The 12,049-nt window shown below is 36.5% G+C and overlaps 1 protein-coding gene across 1 annotated transcript in view; it reads right to left on the reverse strand.

Moving 5' to 3' along the window:
- Positions 1–12,049, reverse strand: part of UBP1 (upstream binding protein 1 (LBP-1a)) — a 33,075-nt gene that overhangs the window by 3,190 nt on the left and 17,836 nt on the right. The window contains exons 8-14 of the mRNA XM_009587851.1: positions 7,361–7,464; positions 6,474–6,528; positions 6,235–6,328; positions 3,269–3,359; positions 2,469–2,578; positions 912–1,054; positions 261–312 (exon numbers count right to left, since the gene is read on the reverse strand). Of these exons, the coding sequence (XP_009586146.1) occupies positions 261–312; positions 912–1,054; positions 2,469–2,578; positions 3,269–3,359; positions 6,235–6,328; positions 6,474–6,528; positions 7,361–7,464 (649 nt within the window). The remainder of the gene's footprint in view (positions 1–260; positions 313–911; positions 1,055–2,468; positions 2,579–3,268; positions 3,360–6,234; positions 6,329–6,473; positions 6,529–7,360; positions 7,465–12,049) is intronic.

Genomic DNA, 12,049 nt, shown 5'->3' on the forward strand with positions numbered 1-12,049 from the left:
AGAAAAGCCGAGGTGCTAGGCAGAGGCTGAAAGGTCTGGCTAAGAGAGGAGGAACTCACAGAAATGCTCTGCCACGACTGCATGCAGGTTTTTGGGGGGTTTTTTTGGTGGGTTTTTTTTTGTTTTTCCAAGTCAGCCTTCACTAGATCTGCCGTTACTCTTTGCTTGGAGAAGTTTTACTAGAATAGTGTTCTGCTCTAAAGAAGGCTCCTTCGTAGAATAATCAATTATGTTTTAGACTGTCAGGAAAGACACTGTACCTTTTATTGTGGTGAATAAGAAACAACTCTCATCTTGAAAGTTTTGAACCATCTACCAAAAAAAAAAAAACAAAAGTTTTGAAACCCTCCTGAGTATGACCAATGCAAAAAATAAATACATCAGATAGTAAACGCAGCCTTTTATAAGCAATTGTGTATTTTTGGTTTTATTCAGCAAGTGACAAGCATATACCAAATTAAATTAAAATAAATTACTGTCAAAATACTGCTTATTAATCATGTGGCAACCTGATTGGTTGGGAGCCTATTACTGTTGGCTGTGTTTTTGGAACTCTAAATATGTGTAGCAGATGCTTGAATAAGCCGAGTTCAACAGTATTTAAAATGCTCCCTGCCTTTGGGCATGTTCAAAATAAATATATACTAAGTAATTACTGCAGCATCTCAGAACTATATAGACCAGTTGCCTTTTTCTTCTCATAATTTGAGTTTATTCAGGTAGAGGAAGAGTGACATTTAAAGGATCCTTCTGCTCATTTTAATGTAAAGAAAAAAATACTCTAAATGTCAGAAAATACTAGGTTGCATTATGAAACAGAAAAAACAGTAATAAAGAAGCAAGCATAAGAAAATCCTCCATTCTTTTTAATTCATAAATAAAATTTGTCAAGAAAATAAAATTTCCATTACCTGATCACTAACAAGAATGTGGATACCTGTGGGACCCTGTCTGTAAACCTGGTTGATCTGATGCAAAGGAATATTGAATGCCAAAGCAAGCTTGCGTGTGACTTCTGAGGCTGCCATTTCTTCCAAGTAGATTGCATGATAAACTACAAGAAAAAAATTTATTTAAATAAGCGTGGTACTAATTGATAACAAGAAACTATATGAAAAAAATCTGAATTTGTTTATACCCCAGCTTTAAAAAATTTTAAAAGCTAGAAACTTTTACTTTACTCTCCCCCTGTTCTCACTAAGAAGCATGAACTGCCGTGACTTCTCTTTCAAGGTAAAGCACACCTCTCTGACAAAGGGGAGGCTTCTATTTGCTCTGATACTGAAAGCAACTTCCACGTTTTTTCCTGTATCCTGCACAAAAAGACATAATCATGTCAAACAGACTTCAATAGATCTTTAGAGAGTCACCTAAAGATGACTTTGGAAGTACTTTCGGACTATCTCAAAAGAAGCAGGTAATACGTCTGACTTGTACTATTACACTGCTGCTTTAGATAGGGATGTAGGTTTTTTTTTTTTGGTAAAGAAAGCCTTTTTCAACTGTCTGAATAAATTTCCTACAGATCGTCTCAGAGCTCAAGGGTGGCAGGGGGGAAATACAACACCGCAAACAAACAGAACAGTAAGACAAAGTAGCTATTCAGTTTGATACTGTATTTACAGCTCTAGAGCTTTATTTAATAGCTCTAGAAGCCCTTGGCAGCTCCATGTTCGCACATTCTTCTGTCCCAAACCAAAGACTGAAGATATCCAGAGGGAAAATACATATTCGATAGACACAGTACCCTATTTACAGATCCTCCTCCACCTCAATTCTTGCATGGAAAATACACAACTACTATTACAGCAGCAGCCTTCACAGATTTCAGTTGATTGAGAGGGCAGTCTCTTCACTCAAAGCCAAGAGCAAGAAAAGAATCATTTCAAATAGCTCCATTCTCTTAGTTGTAAGATTGACAGGAATTTACAATTAAATATTAAGTTCCCATCTGTGTTGAAACAACAGCTCTCGCTCAGGAAAATAATACTAAAATCATGCGCCCGTACACTGCTTGGCTGTTTTTCCTTGTCCAAGCTGTACCAGTTTTAGTTCAGTTGCACAGAAAATGACAGCAAAACCTAACTGAAAATGGGAAAGAATCTAAGTGTTTTATTTGCACGTAGCTTTTACAGGCACCTACATTTATCTGGTTAGTACCTTGGCTGTAACAACATAGCACAACTACTTTGAGAGCTCCTTAACTAATTACCATTTAAATACAGTTAGTTTTATCCATGGACTGAAAAAAAAATCAATGGTTTAACCTTGAGAGGTTTTAAGGTTCTGTTCATCCTGTGCAGTGTTAAAACAGCAATGCTGTTCTGAATACAACTTCCTATTGTTTCTCTGTACACCAGAAACACAAATTCAGCCTCTTCACTGTTCTTTTTTCCTTCCCATCCATCTTGGTTTAGACTTTTTCAGTCACAGAAATGGTAAGCTAAGAGACCCCCTACGCGCCATACCATATATTGCACCGTTGCTGCTATCACCATTGCCTGCATCTTGTCTTTCCAGTTGTATGCTCCTTAATGGCTCCTGACAAACATAGATTGTTAAACGGGGCCTAACAGACCTGCAATTCAAACAAATCACGTATCAGAGAAAAGGTTTCTTGCCCTGGACATATGGAAACTGATATGTCACAAATGTAGACTTGTTGCACCTAATAGTATACTTGAAATATTTTCTTTCCCTGACCAAAAAAAATTTAATATAATGGTAAGTGGTGTCTCAGATGCTACCGCATTTTTACAAAATTTCAATCAATTCCAAGTTCATCAATACACTGCTTGTTGAAATCCTGGAATGTAATTACTGAGTAACAACGACAATTTTTATAAAGGTCAGCGGTAACAAATACCCATTTCAGTCAGAATCAGATACATCAGTTAGGATGCTGTGTTAGCATGCAGTAGTTGTAACCTCAAAAGGCCTCGGGTTGTTCTTAGTTCCCCTAAATGAGAAGTTTTGTGTCTTGGCAACAAATCCATCTGTTTTCAAGAAGTTGGCAGTGCCCAACTGCATTGGTATGGTCTTGCAGCCTACCTTTGAACTCGTCAGTGCCTGCATCTCACCTGGGGTCTGCCCTGAAGGCGTGCACAGCAGGCTCTTTTTAAGCATACTGCTGCCAATTCCTGAGACAGCTCACACAGGCATCAAGGCCCATGCTGACACTGACTTCCCAGATCTCCCAATTCTAAGGATGCGGAATTCTAGTAAACGACAGAACAAAACCCACTCAACCTCACATTCAACATATTACCTGGATTTCAGTGCATTATATAGCCGAATTCCATCGGCTGGACCACAGATTTGTACCAGATCCTCTCTTGTCAGCTTTAATAAATCAGCACCTGGAGAAACACACGATTGTACAAAGTGTATTTTAGAACATCTATACTTTTTAAAATAAATTGTGTGTTCGTTTAAACCAAGAATAACAAACTCCACCATTATAAAAATGGAATCCTGCAAACACAAACAAGCAAGTAAAATTTAGAACAGGCGCTAGCTAGCATTAAGAAAAAATGACCGGTTTTCCAAAGGTGGTTAGTTTCACTTGATGGTGTTCACATCTTCAAAAAAGTACAAAGTCTGCAAGGCACAGAATTTTTACAGAGACAGATGATTGTTCTATATCCAGACAATGGCCTAAATGACTCAAAGTTTTAACTGACACCCAGGTTAGCGTATTTTAGACACATGGAAAATACAGAGCAAAGATATTTGATGGTTTCTCACATGCAGTAACATGCAGTGACACTCAATGAATCATCCCAGACGTTTAACTAATACATCATATCCTCTATGCACTTAAGTTATTACAATGCGCTCATTTATAGAAGATGCTGCTAAAGCCTGGCATAACTAAATCAGTGTCGTCAAATCAGTAAATCAGCAGTGTATGGGGTGAATCCAGGTTATGGGATACTTCCATCCAAAAGCAGGGTGTTTTTAAATGATCCTGGGAATAAGTGATCTGTGAAAACAACTGCTTCCCAGAAAATTTACTTTAGAAAAGGAAGCTTCCATAAAAGATACTAAGCAGATCTAAACACAAAATGGAAGGAATGATCCTTCTTAGAAGCCAAAGAAAACAACAGTCTGAAAAATCAGTCACTGTAATAGATGAGAGGGAGGACAGGAAAAAAACCCATAGTCTTTATTCGTGAAAATACTCCACAGACAATCTAGGAATGCATAGGTAAAAGCCAGCAAAAATAATTTGTCATCATAGCTCTTAAGTACTATAATAAAAAACCCACCACACCTGAAGTATAATAAAAGCTACACTACAGCTCTTGCTTCAAAGAAAATCTACCAGCCAGCTAGTATTTGACTTCTAGAAACATATAAAGATAATAATGAAAAAGAAGAACCGCTTTAAAAGTTTTCCAAGAGTCTTTGTCAGAAATTTGCTACTAAAGTTTACTGAGAAAGCTTAGCAATCATAATACAAGAAGCACAGATCAAAAACTAACCAGCAGCAGCAGAATCAACGGTCAATTTCCAACACTGCAAGGGTTGACAATAAAATAGTGTGCTCTTCCATTAGGTCCATGGTATTTAAAATAAAATCATCATGTCACTGATTAACTAAGGAGCCTTAGTGTGTCGGTCTTGATGAGCTGGTAGATGCTGTTGGATCCAGGGAAGCTTGCGGCAGCACTGCCCACTGATGTACAAGAACAGGTTGCTTTGCTAGAACGTGTACTGAGCCACGCTGAGGAGGGAAACCCAGCATGGCACCAGTTTATTGCTGAGATCGCTATTAGTGCCAAGTGGTTCTTACACATTATACGTGTTATTTTGGTTTTTTTCCCCTAAAAAGAAACCATGTTCTTATGTGCCATAAGCTGCAGCTTTTCCAGAGGCCTCACTACCATCTCAAGGTCTGGTCAATTTTTATTTGGAGAAGTCATACTCCCTGTGCAAAGGAAAACATCATGGACCCCTGGGGTCTCATAATTTTAGTTATTTTTATTATATTACTATATTATTATTAGCAGTAGTTTATAAAATTTTAGTTATTGCTGCCCATATTAATGTCACCAGAACTATACATAAATAATTTTTATCAACACCATGTTTCCACACCATTTGCTGAGGAAGGTACTGCAAAATACTCATGGCTCATTCATTAGCGAGATTGCAGAACTTCCTTTCTCGGGGTTGGATGACACCTTCACAGCTTGTTCAGAAAGGCTAAATGTGAGCTTATTTCTCAGAACCTGTATATCCTAGCAGAAAACAGTGTGAATTTTACACAGAAAACATTAGGCAGCAGCAAATAGAACTAATTAGCTACAGAAAAGACAAAACTTTGAGTCTTTCAAGAATGCCACATTAGAGAAAATGTACTTTTGGTCTTGACCGAACACGGTCTTGACCAGGGAAGATGCCTCGTACAAAGGGAATTCTGGCAGAAGCATGAGCTAAGCTAAGAGGCAGAGAGCAGAGTTATTCATCAGATTCTCCCCATCATGTGTCACCAAAGAAAACTGAGAAGGAATTTTACTCATGGTGTGTACTGTGTCATCCCACTCTTTGCACAATCACATGGAGGATTAAAGAAGCAAACAGTAAAACATAGCCCCAGATAGTGCACCTATTGCTATTTCTTGCTTCCATACACCTAGTGGAAACTACACTGACACACATTTAAGGAAGAGCAATCAGACATTCTGCTGAAATGAAAAAAACAAACAAACAAACAAACAAACAAAACATATAGGAAAAGGAATTCTCCTGTTGCATGGCACTGAAGCAGAGTTCGATACAACAAAGAATTTGCCATTTCTGTGAATAAGACGACTATTCACAGCTTCAGAATTTGGAAGGATGAAAGCTTCACATCCCACAATCAAATCTAACTCCTAAGAAGAGATCTAACATGGGGCAGATGTTAGCAATTTCTTGTACTTTCTTTGAGATCGCTGCATCCTGGCTGCCATTAGGAAACAGCATAGCAAAATAGATGGCCTGCTGGTCTGACTCACCAAATCCACTAATCAAGGTGAACTATCGTCAGGGAAAAAGAACCTAGCTTTACTTTTGGGTGTTAGGATGAATTTGTGCCTTTCAATGCAAATTGAACATTTAATAAGTAAATTAGTAAATTACAATAAATATTGATGCCATTTTGTTTTTAGAGAATTATTTTCCTACACAAAGCTTGCTCGCTAACACAAAGAAAGACTCAAAATAAAAAAGTAAAACTATAAATACCTGAGAAATTTGAAAAAAGCCTTGTATAGGTAGAGAACCTATGCTTGAGCAACCATTGCTGAGTTTCCTGGATTGTGGCTGAAGGATGAAGCTGCTGTAAGAAACAAGATTGGATATGATAATTTGGATATTAAAAACACTTCCTCAGTACCTATTAATATCAAGGTATGTATAAATCAAATGTTCTGACACAAATATACAAATATAGCCATGATCAATATCAGAAAGCAAGCACTTACATCTCCAGACCCTTGAGAGGTTCCATCTCCTTGATGATTTGGGGAAGAAGAATTGCTATAGATAGAAAAAAGAAAAAAAAGGATTATTACTAGAATTTTATTAAGCAAAACATTTAAGCATTGCTGAAAAATAACTTGACATTCCCGAAACAATAAATATCACTGTTGAAAGACAAATTAAATGCTGCACAGAGTGAAACTTAAGTTAAACCCAAGAGAAAGATTATCACACTTCAATATGCAAGTCATCTGGTTCCTATTCTGTGTATTCTCTATCAACTGGAGAAGCAGCTTTACCAACACTCACAGGAGGTTGTATAGCCACTTATCTATCTTAAGGTTGACTGAGGAAGAGGTAGTAAAATACAAAGCATATAAAACAGACAATACCACTGTAAATCATTCCTTGATCACCCAAGTTTAATTACACTAGTTTAATTAATGCCTCAATACAAAATGTTTTTACCAATACAATTTCTGTTGAAAAGCTTGTAAAAATTATTGCTGGGTTTTTTTCTTGCAAATGATATTAACTGCGTAGGAGGGGAATGAAGACTGTTCTTACTGAAAAAAACTAAATAGTTTCCATAGTCAAGGACTAAATTAGAATAGTTAAAAGGTAAAGTATTTGCTATATGGCAAAGGACAAGAAGAAAAGTTTCCAACAATGTATAGTGAGAAAGAAAAATGTTGAGGCAGAAGTAATTACGTTATAATTGAATCACATGATGCATTTATTTTAAAATAAATATATAGGTCAAACAATCTCTCATTCCCCAGTGGAACCAGAAAACAGTTGCAAGCTCCTAGATTTACCCAGAAAACACTTTTGAATAAGCCTGATTTTAGAATGTTATCTTTAATTAGGATACAGAAAAGAAACCTACCTGTCTGGGACACTGTAGGTATTATGTTGAGCAGAGGTAAAAGCTGGAGCAGGAGTAGGACTGTTGTTTACAAATGTTGTAGGAGTATCAGGCCATGGTGAGCACTGAAGATAAAGAATTAAATCTTAAGTTTCTCTTGACAATACATTTTTTATTCTGATGCACAGTTCTTTCATTTAAAGACAGGTTTTTTTCCACAGAGAATTTTGATGTGTAATTCCAAATAAAGATTCCCTCCATCCCACACATTACATGCAGATAAATCCAGGTAAAAATCAGTTTTCTTTTATCTTGTTCTTTCAAGAAGACTCCTATTTATACTGTCTTCTGTTAACAAAGTGAAGGTATTAGTGGTGGAACTAACAGAAGATCTGTACAGATTACTCAGTTTAAAACAAACCAACCAACCAACCCCAAGCCATCTTCTGAAAAAACTTCTTTCATCCTAAAAGAGATGAAGGGGCTGTTTGAACTGCAGGTATCATGACTTGACAATAGGTGTTCAGCAATAGTAAGTAAAACTATAAAGATAGATTTCACCTTGTGGATAAATTTAATGTATCTGCCCTGACAGCAATTAAATACAAATGGAATTTTCAGTAGAAATTCTGTGAATTGAAAATTTTTATTAATTTACTACATAACTAAAATGATGCTTACATGTACTGCTTTCTCTAAACTGCATGGTGAACTGAAATTTTTATACACAAATTTAAGTCATTACAAGTATATGATGAGCCAGCTGTCCAATTTAGTCAGTCTTTTTTGGATATTTTTTTAAATCACCATGATAAAAGCCCTTTAAAGTAAGACGTAAGACTAGCTATTAGTGTTTCCCATACCATTGCAAATTCAGTATTTTAAAGAAAAATAAAAAAGAAACAGATTTTGGTATGTTCAAAGACAAACAGACAGGATTAAAACAAGCAAATTGCCCAGGATAAAGGAAGCTAAAGACCATGCCTGTTAAAACAACAAAGATTTCTGATATACTTATCAGGCACCAGCTAAATACCCTGTAAGGAAATTTCCAGAGTTGTATCATAGCCTTGCGGGGAAGGAGGGAGGGGAACAAGTATGACCTAATATTAATGGAAACATGTTTCAACAATTTTGTGTTGAAAGACCCTTTCGCTATCTGGGGGAAACAGTAAATGAGCGCAATACCAGCTGCAATCTTCTGTAAAACAGTTAACAACATTTCTGTGGTGGACTCCAGTCTTCACTTGTCAGAGTAAGATTGTAGGTTCCCCAGCATGGCGCATACAATTTAAAAAAATTAATCTTGCATACCAATAGCTTAAAAATTAGGAAATTCTTCATCTGTCCGAGATCTGATTCAAATCATTATTTTTGCTAGCCACTGTGTACACTCTGCCTTCGATTACATAGCCAAAGCCACCCGTTAGACTACAAACAGGGCCATTCACACAAAGCATGCTTTTCTATGACCTTCTAGTGTTACCCACTCTTCCTCCTATTCTGTATATTTCCATCTGCTGTTTCTCTTCTCAAGTTCATTTTAATGTTAATCTCATAGATGTTATATTACAACAGGTAGTTAAAATAGGCCTTCATTCTCTAATTATGTGGTCCAAAGCCATAATTTTAAAATAAAAGCTCAACATAATAATGTTAGCTTTGATCTTCTTAAATATTTTGGAAGTGCAATTAATTTGCTTGAATTTTCTGACATTCTCTCCCTAAATTTTAATGCAAGATATTTATCTAGACACACAGATGCAAGCTGTACATCCTTAGCCACTATTCCACTACAAGACTCTGTTTGACATATGTTTAAATTCAGGGGCAGGGAAGAATACACTGGTATCAGAGACCAGCTTTTGATCCATTCCCAAGGCAGTTTCTGTCCTTCAAACTCAGCTGAATTCGTTCAGAACAGAACTCTGAGTTTAAAAGCAGGAAGAAGCACATTTGAAATATTTAGAAAAAGAAAATCCCAACCCAAAGCAAGAAGCCTTTCTTCTCACATAAACACACTTTCCTACCTTGCCTCCTCACCCAGAAAAAATATTACTAACTATCCACTGAGACTAAATCAGTTGTGGGGGGGAAAAAAAAAAAAAAAAAAAAAAGTAGTAGTAGTAGTAATTATAATACTACTGCAACATGCCCATTGGCTCAGTTCTCCTTTCTTCTGTCTTACAGGTTGTGGAGGGAAAAATGAGTATTTGAGCAGTGAGATACTTAATTCTGAAAGAGTCAAGGAACAAGAAAGCCTAGCATTAAAAAAAAAGAAAAAGAAAAGGCTACAGCATATATTCTTCAAGCGTCTTCTAGCAATTAATCCGAGCTGCTTATGCTTTCGGTATCACTGAAATGCTCAACTGTCCCACACTTCACAAACCCATTATGTTCAGAAACAGGATTAGACAAATTCCTGGGCATCAAATCCATTAACACTAAAAAGACTAAGCAGGGATGTGCTTTCTAACATGCTGCATGATGATTCTGGACGCTGGGGGCTTATGAGGGGAATGGATCACAGAAAGTGGCAAGGCTTCCCTGCTGCAGCCTTTCCAGAAACCACATCTGCAACTGCCTGGGACAAAGCACTGGACTCTACAGACTCGTGGTCTGATCAATCAGGGTATTTCTTATATTCTTAAGCCCAAAACTGAGTTAGCCAAAGGACATTCAGCAAGCTAATGATACTAATACAGAAGTCCCTGGCCATTAGACATAAACTTAAAAGAAAAATGTCGCTCTGTCACAAGGAAGCATACAACTCTGTAAAAAGCCATCAGAGAACAGAAAAAAGATTGGCATTCTATCTTTACCTCTAATGAACAATGAATATATACTGGTGAATTTTCAAAGAAGTTGTTTTTGAGGTCTCAAGACTAACTGCCCTCCATTACTACTACACTGATACAATACTACTGATACACCTTACTCTGGAAATTATGCCTTAATTTCCAAACACTGATTAATTCTTGAAAAAGAGAAAACTATTTTGGTTTCAGATCTTTAACATCCTTCTGTATAGGACATGAATGAAGTTAGAAAGTGCTGACCAATGGTTTTATTGAGTTAAAATGGAAGATAGGAAATCTTTTTAAGTATGACTTTTCAGACTCAGGATGTTTAGCATTTAAACTCAGAACATTCCTAACTTCTGAAGAATTGCAAAATCTCAAGTTATTCTAAGCCACTGTTTAACATCATTTCCCTTCCTACTTCCAATCTACCTGAATCTACCCAAATTCATGCTTTACAAGAGAGTAAAACTGAACCTTGGCAAGGAACTCCATACTATATTCAAATACCAAATCACCGTGAAAACAAAATACTTGTTCTCCAAATTAGGCTTATTATACTTGGGAACACAGCACCATCTTTAGAGAGCAGCAATTTTATTATACATGGGACAGAGCTTTTTCAATGAACCTATAAAATACGGGGTTCTTGCCCCAAACAACCGCAGCTGTTGTTGGCAAAAGCAAAAACCTTCTGCTCATATTGACTTAATTATTCTGAATACAGAAGTAAAGAAGTTATTCCCAAAATGTGAAATCACCCACATTACATATCCTGTATGCTACTGATACTGCTATATAAAGTACAGACAGATGTAAGGTGAAACAACTTGAAGAAATACTATATGCTTATGTTACTAAATTAGTTTTGCTCCAGCTTCACTTTCTGACTCTCATAGCCTCTACAAGGTTTTATATTCTAAATTTAAATCACTTACAGAAAATATTTAACTTCTGCACCAATCTTTCACGTCCAAAACTCTATGTTCCAATTTATTTCAAGGTCTATACCTGAAAGTCTTCTAACTTCCATGTGCCCTCTAATCAGCTCTATCTGCAAAAAATGACCATTTGACCAAGTTTAATCAAATTGTAGCTTTATATATTCTAGCTTGTGACATATAATATAAGATATAAAAATCAACCAAGATACCGCAGACAGAAAAAAGTGCAAAGACCCAATTATCACAATACAAATTTGCCTGCTATGTCAAATTCAAAGCAGGAGAAAGAATCTGGTGGGTTTTTTCCTCTTCTTCCTTAGATAAGCTCTAGCTTCTATATATTAGGAAGAGAGGAAAAAATAGAAGGGGCCTCCTTAATAAAATGGCCCCTGGATGAACGCCACCTGTACATAAACATCCACTCTGAGGTCCAGAAGGCAGTGTAAGTTTATAGCCTTTTATCTCTACAGAAAAAGTCAACTGTCCATAGCATGAGAAAGAGTCTTAACAAGCAGTTTAACTATGCATCTGTCTGTTTGGAAAATACTGAGATAAATACTGCAGAAATTGCAGTAAATGCACAGAATTTTGAAACATCAGATGAATAAAAAGGAGTAATGGAAAAGCATATCTAGATGGCATTCTTATGAAAATGAATGAGAAGGAAAAGATGGGTGATGGTAATTAGAAAAAAAATCTCTGGTTCTTAGAAAGGATAGGAGAAGAGCAGAGCAGAATGACCATTCAGAAAGGAAGCTTCACCAAACTCTCTGTATTGTGTTAGAATCCCATATGAATTAAATTGGAAAGAAAAGATATTAGATTCAATGTTTCCTGAAGGAAGCGCAGTAAGAAAACAATCTGTCCAAATCAGATTGTGGCTGAGCTGGAAGAAATCATACAGGACAAAGAAAAAAGAAATAAAATTAGAAATATCCAGCAAATAGAACAGCAGAATCTCGGAG

Source organism: Fulmarus glacialis, unplaced genomic scaffold, assembly GCF_000690835.1.
Source record: "Fulmarus glacialis isolate BGI_N327 unplaced genomic scaffold, ASM69083v1 scaffold10111, whole genome shotgun sequence".
Classification (NCBI taxonomy): Eukaryota; Metazoa; Chordata; class Aves; order Procellariiformes; family Procellariidae; genus Fulmarus; species Fulmarus glacialis.